This window comes from Pygoscelis adeliae, unplaced genomic scaffold (genome assembly GCF_000699105.1).
Source record: "Pygoscelis adeliae isolate BGI_AS28 unplaced genomic scaffold, ASM69910v1 Scaffold244, whole genome shotgun sequence".
In the NCBI taxonomy this organism is placed as follows: Eukaryota; Metazoa; Chordata; class Aves; order Sphenisciformes; family Spheniscidae; genus Pygoscelis; species Pygoscelis adeliae.
In genome coordinates, this window is record NW_008824648.1 from 146,357 (window position 1) to 157,669 (window position 11,313).

General features: G+C 47.4%; 1 protein-coding gene across 1 annotated transcript in view; it reads left to right on the forward strand.

Annotated features, from left to right (window-relative positions):
- The first annotated feature begins 5,558 nt into the window (after nucleotides 1–5,558).
- WNT8B (wingless-type MMTV integration site family, member 8B) overlaps nucleotides 5,559–11,313 on the forward strand; it is a 12,502-nt gene continuing 6,747 nt past the window's right edge. The window contains 1 exon segment of the mRNA XM_009322395.1: nucleotides 5,559–5,650. Coding sequence (XP_009320670.1) covers nucleotides 5,592–5,650 — 59 coding nt within the window. The 5' untranslated portion in view covers nucleotides 5,559–5,591.

An 11,313-nucleotide genomic window follows, 5' to 3' on the forward strand; every position in this document is an offset into this window, starting at 1 on the left:
GGTGAAGGGTAACCAGTTGTAAGTCGGCTGGAGCTATTTACAGCTCCTGCAGAGCTCGCGGACGGTTTCAGCTAAAAAAGATCAAAGCGTGTCGCTGGGCAGTTTTCTTAATAAAAGGGCTTGATTTTGTTCCGTTTGAAATGCGGTTTTGTTTCCAAATATTCCTGATAATAATAATATTGAGGGGAGCACAGGGAGCCCGAAAGGGAAACAAAATGTATGACTCTGGTGCAACAGTAGAGCCATTTGAGCAGCTCCCATGTAAATTTTTCTTGGGTTCCTCAGGTCTGCCAAAGGCCCAAGCTAGCAATTATTTACACCGCGCTGCTGAGCCATCTTTCTGCTTTACGCACCTCATCCTCTGGTCCACTGAGCTCCACACACCTCTCAAACCCATAGCCCTTTCCCCCTCCAGCTACTAATCCTTCTGGCCAGTACAGAAGGGTATCTCTGCCTTTCTTCTTTTTTTTTTTTTTTCTTGCCCTGCCCCAAATCTTCCTGTGCAGGGACCAAGCATGTTTCCCCCTTGAGAGGGTCTGGCTTTCCTTCAAGGTGCACGGGGACAGGAGCAAGGTGTGGCTGGCAAGCGGCCAGGGTATGTTGCTAGACCTAGGAGCTCAGTATGGTCCCTCTCACCTCCGGGGTTATCTCACCTCCTGCCAGTCAGCCAGGAATGTGCTTCGACTCGCTCAGTCCTGCTCGTCCTAATTACACCTTCCTGGAGTGCTATAATAATTTCCTTCCCGCCCTCACAGTCCTTTTTCTCCAAGGTGATCCTGCTTGTCCTTTAACGTCATACCACCTCCTCACTTTCCTTTGATTTTCATCCCCAGATACCCCGCCTCTCAGCAATTCTGTCCCTTTCCCTCTCGCAGCTCTCAGCCGCCTGGTCAGCGGGTGTTGAAAAAAGATGCCCTGGACCCATACTTGCTTTCTGGACTCTCAAAAGAAATACTTTTTTGGCCAACACAGCGTGAGCCTGTGCAAGTCAAGACCATTCAGAGGGAATATCCTCTAGTGCTGTAACTGAGAATATGTGATAAAGGAATCATTGTAGCCCAGGCTAAGGATGAACCGGAGCTTTTGAAGTGCTCTAAGCTCACTTGCTCCCAGGCACAGCCGACTTCTACGTACCACCGCTAAAGAGGATGTTTCCCTAGAGACCTTTGCCTTTCCCTTGAAACTGGCTGCCTTGAGCATCAGACTAGTCAGATGGAGGCTGGGGCCAGCGTCGGGCGCAGGAGGCTGGATCTATCCCCAAACTGCTGCCTGGCTCCAGGCCTCGGTCTTGCATCCTGTAAAATGGAAAAAGTGGGGGAGCTGTTTTGCTGAGGCACTTTGAGAGCTGCAGGTGGAAAACGCTTTGCAGGTGTCCATGCCTTGAGCCTTGAACCGACCCTCTATAGCCATTGCAACATTTCTGTCCCTTCTGATGTGACATAATTTTCTTGGTTTCTTGTGCACACCTTAAGCTTTTCTCCAGCAACTGAAGAACAGCCTGAACATCTGACCCTCCTGCCTTTCCCCACAGTTTGGCAGAAGTCACTTCCTAGGAGATGTGTGATGGCTGTGTCCAGTCCAGTTCACTGCGGTAGGCAAGGATCCCCTGAGCTGTCCCTGCGTGAACCGTAAGGAGAACCTGCAAATGTGAGGATACATTCAATACTGGTAAAGCGCAAGCAGACCTTACGGGAGGCTGCTCAGCGTGCGTCACCCATGCAGAGAGCAGCGTTAGGGACCATAAAGGTTACAAAGTCAAGCCTACAGTGAAGAGATCACGCAGCCGTTTGCGTGTCCTGGTGTGTCAATACCATCTTTAATGGCACAATCTCAGATTGCTATAGATAAAAAAAAGATAAACAGACGCTTCTGGGCACACCAGCACCTTTCCTGCCTTTTCAGAGCCAAAATGCTCAAAACACCTGTTTGCTTCTTCCACTGCATATCAGTCAATCTAATAAAAGTTATTAAATTTCCCCAGCCTTTGTCTGGCTTTGTTTCTGGAACCATTTGACTGTAGGAGCAGAATAGCACAGGGCATGTTCAATACAGGATTGCAAGCAACTTTTAGACTTTCTTGGGGTGCTGGGGGATGTTCTGACAGGCATTAGACACTATTGAAGCCGTATTTAGCTGGTGCAAAAGGCAAAGCTGCAGTCAAGTCAGTTGAAATCTGCTTACTGCACTGGGAAGCCAGACCTTCCTGAGACTTTTTCAGCTCTTTCAGGGTTGAATTCTGTGTGTTCCCTAGACAAGATTAATTTCTTTTTATTTTGATCTCATACCTTTTGCATATCTTTTAAAATAAGAGACTTTGAATTCCTTCTTGTCCTTTTTAATGGCCGTTTTGTTTTAAAAAATCTGTCCTTTGGGCACTTTGCATTGACACGAAGAAGCTTTTGAGATATCTGTGAGCCAGACTTGGAATTTTTACCCCCACTTCTTAACCTCTTTTTTCAAATCCATCAGTTGCATTGGTACCAGGGTGGAAGGCAGCAAGAGCATTAGGGGCTTTATTTTTTTACTCTTTCTGTGATTACTTGTACAAGCTCTTTAAGGACAGTTCAGATCTTCTCTGTACTCTGGAAATTAAACCTAGACATCTTATATTAATGTTTTGGTTTGTTTTTTTAACAAACTGGAACAAATCACCACAGATGGTGGTGGGTTCTCTGCTTCCTGTTGTCCTCAAACCCTGTCTGCTGTTCTGGGAGATGAGCAAATAGTCAAACACACATTACAGCACTCAATGCAAAGGTCAATAGAGATCTGTATTGGCCAACGGGTCAGATGGGATAATATACCAGTCCTTCTGGCCATAAAATGTATTTTAATGCTCTCTGGGCCCATTTTAGAAAATTTACAGAGCTTTCATCTGTAACAATAACAAAATTTGAGGAACATCATAAACCAATTTTGCATCCCATTTCTTTAGAGAGTACCTCATAGAGTCTATTAAACAGCCTTTGAGAGCTGTAATTAAGTGCTTTAAAACATGTTTGGGACAGTTTTGTTTCAGGCTTCGCCTCCAGCCTCTTTGGCTTGAAAAACATGCTTGTTTCCAGGAAAGTGACTGTTGCATTTAATTGAAACTAGAAGTTGACTGGGGAGGCTGCTGGCTCCGAAGCGCCCTGGTGCTGGTGGTGCTTCTGTGAGCTTGGAGGAAGGCCCGGCTGTCTCTTGTAACAGCTAATAAAAAAAATAAATTCCTCCTCTTTATTTTGGATCCACCTACAATTATTTTTTTCCTCATTTTTGCAATCCCCTTATTTAATTTGTCTTGCAGTAAACAAAAATAGCTCACCCCAGCAAACCCAATGGTGTCCTTCCTTTCCAGTTGGTCAAGACATGTCTGAAGTGTCGCATGATTTAAAATGCTGTCGCTGCTGGACCTGAGGAATGAGAAAACTCTGGTTCAAGAGTCCTGAAACAAACATTTGGAGACTTACAAAAAACAACTGGAAATTCTTCTTCTTCCTGCCATTGGAAATAAATGCCAAGTGCAGGGTGGCAGCATCCCCCGCATCCCACCAGCGCTGCCCCGGTGGGGCTGAGCCCCCTCAGGGCGGGCAGCCTCTCGGCCGCCCCTCAGCTCCCCTGGGGCAGCATCAGCCTCTGCAGCTGCTCCCTCCACGGGGTCCGGGCCAGCCTCTTCTGGCAGGGAGAGCACGGCCACCCCCAGTACTTGAATTAGGCCACCAAAACCATTGAACTGTGCTAAACATCACAGCATTGAAATTCTATTTCAATATAATAAATAATTTAAATAAATAAATGGCTTATTTCCCTCACCTTTCAGCTTCTGGGCTTTTATCTTCTACTAGATAAATTTTCAAGTTTTTTCTCAGTGTCATAACACCTTGGTTTTTAAAATGCTCACGGCTCCGGGAGCTGGGGCTTTAATTAGTGCAAACACCGTCAGCCTTGCTGTAATAGGATGCAGCTGGGAGGCACAGCTGGCCCTGGGATCAACTGCTGGCGGCTGCATTTTCTCCTCACCTAGGTGCTTGCAAACCGCCCAGCCACCCCCCAGGGCAAGGGGCCCCGCTGGCTGGCTGGGCAGCGCTTGGGGCAAAGGTGGTGTTTTGCCAGCGATGCCCTGCGTGCTGTGCCCCGCATGCCTCCCTGGCCTGGGCAGAGCCGGTCTTGGCATGGCCAAAGTCCGGCTGAAAGCAAATCTCTGCCGGGCAGGTTTCCCTCCTCGAGACTGTGCGACCCAGGAGGGACGTTTCATCCGCCTGAGGTGGCCCTGAGCGAAGCTCAGCCTCCAGCCAGCCCTGCCTGATGGCCCAGCCGCGGGGTCTCGCTCCCTTTCAAATCTTGCCCTGGTCCAGCCCTTCTGCCCAGCAGCTGCACCCCGAGTGAAATGAGTTTGACTGGTCTCAGGCCACGTTTTAGCTGATTATGTCCACAGCACGAAAATCAGCTGTGCAGCGCAGAGAAGATGCTCCTATGGCTCTGGGACAGGGTGGCGCAGCTGGTCCTCTTGACCTGGGGCTGGTCAGGGTGGCTGTGGTGGGCAGCGTGACAGTAACTGGGATGTCCCACGTGGCCAGGAGGCACAGGCTAGGTGCACTTCTAAGTAGCTCCAGCAACTCTCGGCCTGGGATAAGCTCTCATTGAGACACCACTGACCCTCCCAAGCCAAAGACCCCCTCCTGTGGACTTCGTAGGAAATCCCAGAAGCGAAAAATTAAGGGGAAAAGGGAAGGTTTAGTTAGAGGCCTTTCTCCTGGGGTGCAGGTGGCGTGTTGCAAAGAGGAGGTGGGAAGAAAGAGCAGGTCACTGTGATGAAGGAGGAGCAGATGGAGGTAGGAACTTTTCCCGATTCCCCTTAAACACCTGGGGGAGTCTGAGGCAGAGACGATGTTCACATATATGTTTCCCAGCCTTCTCCCTGAAACATGCTGCATGGCCTCCAAGCAGTGGGCACGGGTGGCCCGAACCCAAGCCCCCATCCGGAGCACCCAGCGCACCCTGGCCCTAGCAATGTCTCCAAGGCAGGAGGAGGTGAGGGCACACCAAAAGCAGCCCTTCCAGTTGCCTTTGCGGGGGATGGAGAGGCAGGGCAGTGCTGGTGGAGATTGAATCTAGTGATTACTTTAAGGGATTTGCTGTCTCTTTCTTTATCCCTCTCTCTCTCTCTCTTTCTTTCTTTTTTTTTGTTTTCCCCTTTTCCCTCCCTCTTATCCCTTTCGTGGTGCATTTGTCTTCGAGGAACCTGGGGTGTTCTTTTCATCAGTTCAATCTCTCTCTGGCACTTGAGTCCTGATTGGCTGAAGGACTTAGGGAAAAAAAAATCTTTAATTAAGTAGATAATCTCTTCTTAGGAAGTTCTGCGGCTCCATTTCACCAACCCCCTTTAGCTCTTACTTTAGGATTGGTTACCCTTCGCAGAAGTTGGGATTCAGGGGGCATACGCCTCTTCATCACACCAGGAGCGCCGGGTGGAAAATAACTCCATCACTTCCCTAATTTTGTTGTGTTTCTTTTTTCTTTTTTTTTTTTCTTTTCTCTGGTGGTGGTGGTACCCAAGGTTTTTTTTTTTTAGGATCTCCTTTCTCCCTCTTTATTTGGATTTTATATTTCACATGGACCCTTATCTGGGCATCTTCTTCCTCACTCCCTTCTTCCAATCCTGCTGTGCCTGGTGAGTATCGAGAGCACCTCAGTCTGTGTCACAGGCAGGTGCTCTTCCCGGACACCCTAAGGAAATTCCTCTTCACCTTCCTAAATGTCCCCTCGTTTCCACTTAGCTCAATCCTGGTCTTTAATGGGACCAGATATTTAACTAAGTCCCAACACACTCATTGGCAGAGAGGTTAGATCTGAGCAGAGAAAGTCCCCTTCTTCCCCCTCGCCTCCCAGCAGTAACCCGATGAGCCAAATCCTGAGCTGGGGTAAAATAGAGTAGAGGAGAGCGGAAGATCTAGCCCCTCACTTCCAACTGGGAAGATAACCCAATGGCAGAGCCAGGGATTTCTCTTTTTGCAAAGGCTCACAGTCTGCTTGTCTCTTGTCTTAATCAAATCAAGTGGGGCTTCTCCCATGCTCCCCAAAGAAGACAGTCCCTGATTAAGAGCTCAGAGCCAGCGGGGGTGAGTTAGATCCACAGGACCATCACTCCGGATGAGCAGGCTGAGACCCGGGCTCCTTGGCAGGCACAGGGTCAAGATTACACATGTCTGAAATTCATGTATTAGCATTTCCTGGGGAGAAGCTTTCGATGCGGAGGTTGCTACGGCTTGGTTCCCAACCACCTGGGTCCCGTCGGACCAGTCCCACTGTGCACAAACCTGCGGTCATCTCCTGTGGGCCTCTTGCTCTGTCCTAAGGGTGGTTTTAAATTTATTTCCAGAAATGTTCTGTAAGGGTGAGCAGAAGGACATTACACTTGCATCAAATCTCATATCATTCCTTGCGGAATATATCTACCCCATGCTCAAATGGAGATGGACTCAAATGACCTGGCTCTGTAGGTATTTTTTCCTATGTGATTTTTGCCGAGTACCCTAACTTTATTCTCCATTTCTGTGATGCCCTCGGGAATCTGCTCAGTGCGTTACAGACTTATCTCTAACAGCAAGGAAAGTCTTTTCCTGTTCAATTACTAAAATCCCCTGCCTCCCCCACAGCAGATCTCTACGGTTATTACCATGGATGGAGAAACCAAAATTACAGAAAGAGAAACTCAAGAGTAAATGAGAACTCATTCCTGTTAGGCTGGGAGTGAAATTTATGTTCTTTCAGAGATTTTCTACTCCCTTCGTTAAAAGAATGTGCAAAAATTTGTGTATGTCTAAATATTATACAGTAGCAAACTCAAGATAAATCTCCCTTCTGGAACAAGAGGAATATGTATGTTATGCAGAGAGGCTAGGCAAGAACTCATGCTGATTTTATTTTTATTTTTCTGCTCTTCCCGTGTATGTCTCTTGCTTAGGGGTTTAAAATACATTAAAAGATAAAATAAAATCAACATTTTAAATAAACAGTTCAAAGGAGAGAAAGTTCAGAGCACAAAGTGAAGTTAAATACAGAAATCCCAGGCGTTTTCAATGGAAGTTGGATGTCTAAATTCCCTGTCTGCCCTTCAGAAGTTTTTATCTAAGAGAAAAGTTTATAGATCAAGACAGCCCTGCTTCTCTCCGCGTGTTGCTCATAGGTCATGATTTCCTGAGAGAAAGGAAAATTGCAAACTTTATTCAAAATGATTGTATTACAGACTCTGTCCCTTAACTTTTCAGGAGAAAAAAGCAAGGTTTGTGAGAATCATGCAATAACCCTGCTTGCAATTTTTGCTGGTCGTCTTTATCTGATCCAACAGCTTAAACGCAACAAGATTCTTTTTTCCTGTGATTTAATCATGAGAATTGGGAGCGGGGGGCAATATAGATCAACAATAACTTTTTTTTATAGATATGTATGTGGCCACTTCCCTTCTCTGAGTGTGGATTAGATTCTGCCGTGTCAGCTAGGTTGAATGGTCAGCGTGTTTCTAGATGAGCAAAATTTCAGGGTTGCATTGAGGAACTAAAAACCAAATAAATATAACAAAATAGAGAGAAATGAAGGGAAAAAAAAGGTAAAGCTCCAAATGTTAATGAGTTGCCTCCCGGTCTCCTATCCTGTGGGACTAATGTAACAATCTCTAATACAGCAGCTTGTTTCTAAATGTTTTTTTACACTTCAGCTGTGGGATTGCCTTTAGTTTCCAGTGTCACTGGTTTTCTAAAAACTCGGGAGAGTTTGTACTTGAGAACGAAACTCAGATCCAAAGTGAAATTGTATCCATTTTCTGTATTTACAATAATGACACTAAAGATCTAAGTACAGCTTTATAATTTTCTAAAGAGCTGAACCAGCAGCCCAGTAGCATGAGTTGGTGATAAGGTATCAAACAAATACTTTAATGGGAGATTTGATAAGGCTTTGGGGGCATATTAAACTGAGGAGTGGGGTGCTGTTATTGGTTAAAGTTGTAACTGAGCAGAAACTATCAGAGGCTTATTAGTATTTGATATGCGTAAAATATAATGGGACAGCTGCTTGGCAGCGTTGTTTACTTTCGGGTTCAAGAAAACTATGACAGAGAACTCCTGCTGTACATATTCATCAGCTTTGAAATAATTTCCTAATATGGGATGCAATGAAAATCACTTGCCCTAGATCTGCTTTTTACCTGGATGCAATGAGGGAAGCAGCGTGCCCTGCCCAGGGCCCTGCACGGGCTGGGGAGCGGGCTGGAGGTCTCGGTCGGGCTCCTCTCTCTGCCTGCTGAGGTCTGCCTCTGCTCCGCTTCAGCCCGTGTAACGCTGTCCTGAAGGTGTTTGAAGGTGGAGGGAAAGGGGTTTAGATAGCTAGAAACCCTGTAAGCTTTGTCGGAGAAGAGAAATAATTTCAAGTGTTTCCTGTCATGTGTGTGGTTTCAAAAAGTTTTAAATCAGCGTGGTGACACCGAAGCCATGGCAATTGGGCTGGTTTACACCCATCTGTGGATGTAGCCAGCTAGTTAGTTTAGGATTGCATTCTCTTTCCTTTACAGTGGTATGGAAAATTAGTAAAAATAAATAAATGAATAAAAACCACACTACAGAGACAAAAATGAAGAGAGATTCATTTTCATAGTGATTCCTATTTGCAGCACAGGGATGATTCTCGTGGCATTGTCACTACATCTGTGGAACAAATGGCTGAATTACTCTCTGTCCTCGCTGGAGCCTATATCCAGATTAGAGATGCATTTTTTCTTAGCTAGATCATATGGGCAAAGACAAAGCGCACAGAGCTGGTCTCCATTATTATCTTTCCTTCCCTCTCAGCATAAATAAGAAAAATTCCAGCTACCCTCCTGCCATACGACAGCCTATTCGGCAGCACACAGCACCCTGATATTCAAACTGTCCCATCTCCCCTTCTCCTGAAGCCACTTGCAGCTGCAAGAGTTAAATGTGGGGGGTCAAGTGTACCAGTCTAAATGAATCCTTTACTTGTCTAAGTCCTACAAACCCGCCCAGCAGCGTGCCTGCCTGTTGATCAGAGAGCTCAGAAGGAAAATGCCTTCTGTCTCTCCGACTTAATAAAAATGTTTAGAATATCCTGCTGGGAAATTGCTACTGTACCATTTGCTCAGCTGCAGATGGTGAATTGGTATATCCTGAACTTGGCCTTTTTGTGAACCTTGAGGTTTATCCCGGGAGGAGCAGATCCTCTGCTTCAATGCAGTTATGTCAATTGACACCTGCTGACAGGCTGGTTTGCTGTAAACCCTGAACTTGTGGATTACTGTCCTCCTCCTAAAGCCACCCCTGCAACTGCTCAGCAAGGGTTTGAAGCAAATCCTTCTTGCACACTGTGAATTTGGCTTTTCCTACCCAGGTGGGAAGCAATGCAGATGGGATGTATCTCTTGTTTTGGCCACAAAGAGAGGACTTGCAATTCTCTAGATCTTGCCTACACAGGGGCATTTTACCAGAGTTTTCTCACAGCTGCTACCAGGGGCTCAGATTCACACTGACACCATCCTGAGTGTGGTCCCCATAGCAAAGCGCTTAAGGTCAAGGCAAAGGACAGGAGGGAAACCAGATGGAAAAATGACTTGTTCGTGCTGCTACCCAGTTGCGTTAGGATGGGGACCCACGGAGCTTACACAGTCTGAATAGCCCCAGGTTCATGGCCCTGTATGATTCAGGTCACCCGATGCTCTAATCACCCGGCTACAGATGCCGTCTCTCCAAGTCCCAGGAAATATTTAATTAGCTGTACAATGCAGAAGCAGCTCCCAAAGGAAAATTCCTCTGCAAAACACCCATCGACTTCGTGCTAAAGTACCCACGGGGGCTGGAGCGCAGCCGGGTCTGAATCCCAGGCCTGGAACAAAGGGAAAGGACCTCCTGCTCTTGCCGTGCCCTGGCACAGCCCTCTCCCTCCCGTTTTGACCCAGGGGACTCTTTTCCAAAGCAAGCTTCATCAAGATGGACACATTTCCACCAAAAAAAAAAAAAAAAGTTAGGCTTGCCAGAGTGAAACTTTGCAAACTAGTTCTTTCAACTCTTTCTAAACTCTGAGTAATAGCAAAGATCAGGTTTCTTGCAATTTTGACCAAGCTAAAATAACGAGACCTTCTTGTGGTGTACCTCAGAGAGGATCTCTGTGAAGGCAGTTCTAGCAGAGGTGAAATGGGCTCGTTGACCGCGGGAGCGGTTTTCCAGGGCAGGGAAACATCCTCTCTAAATCTCTCGTGTCTGACGTCTGGGCACCAGTCCTGCCACCCTGCCTGCCCCTGTGTTCATGGCAGGGCTGCAGCATGGCTACACTTTGCCTTGCAGCTTGAGACGGCAGTGCCTGCTTCTGCCTGCGCTCGAGCTCACCCTGGGATGCCCCTGCACTCTCTGTGCTGGATTTGTAGCACAACAGGACAGTGCGTTTCTCCCCCTTACCAGGGATACCCGTGGCTCCAGACAGCATCGCTTGAAAACACGCAGGGAGGAAAAACCATACCCTAACCTGCACCTTTCTCCCCCGCATCCAGCCGTCGTCTGCCCAGCTACTGGGATTTTCAGGGAATGGAGAAGAGCTAGAAAAGCAGCAAGCATCACTGCGTGCCAGGTAGTGCAACTGCAGAGTGGAGCGTGCCGCTCCGCTGAAGGGACAGAGTGCGGGTTAAGGCTCTGCGAGGGCTAGCTCAAAAGGAGAGGCATCCTCCACTGGGAGACATCCAGCATTTGAAGCAGAACATCATCTCGAGAAGAAGCTGAAGAGCCCACTTTCTCTTGGTGCATGCTCTAGCTTTTTCCCAATCACTCATTCACTGCAAGGTCTCAATCCACTCATGCTACCTCTCTGGCCTCGGTGTCCTCCCCTGGGGATAACAACACTCACCCATCTCTCTGGAGTGCTGGGGTGCCGGCAGGGGAGACGCTCCGGAGACTCACCAGAAATAGCGATGAGGGTTATTTTGCAAACCTGGAGAGACTGGAATGAGGTGTTTGTAGGAGAAACCTCCCTTTTCTTGCTTCATTTCTGGCTTGGGATATTTGGGCTTGGCTCTTGGGCCTTTTTAAAGCCTCAGTGCTTTCTGCCGTGACGCAGCTAAGCTGGATTCACCCAGCCATCCTCCAGATTCCTAATGGTGGTCACTGCACCACATGGAGTCCTAACGCTGACTGACCATTTGCACTGAGTCTTTCTTGCTGGAGAAAGAGACTCAGATCTGCCAGCAGCAGCTCTGCAAGCCCCTGGGGAGAGTGATGGAGACCAGCCACGCTGCATGGTGGCTCTTGGAGATCATCCCTTCACACCTGCAGTGGGAAC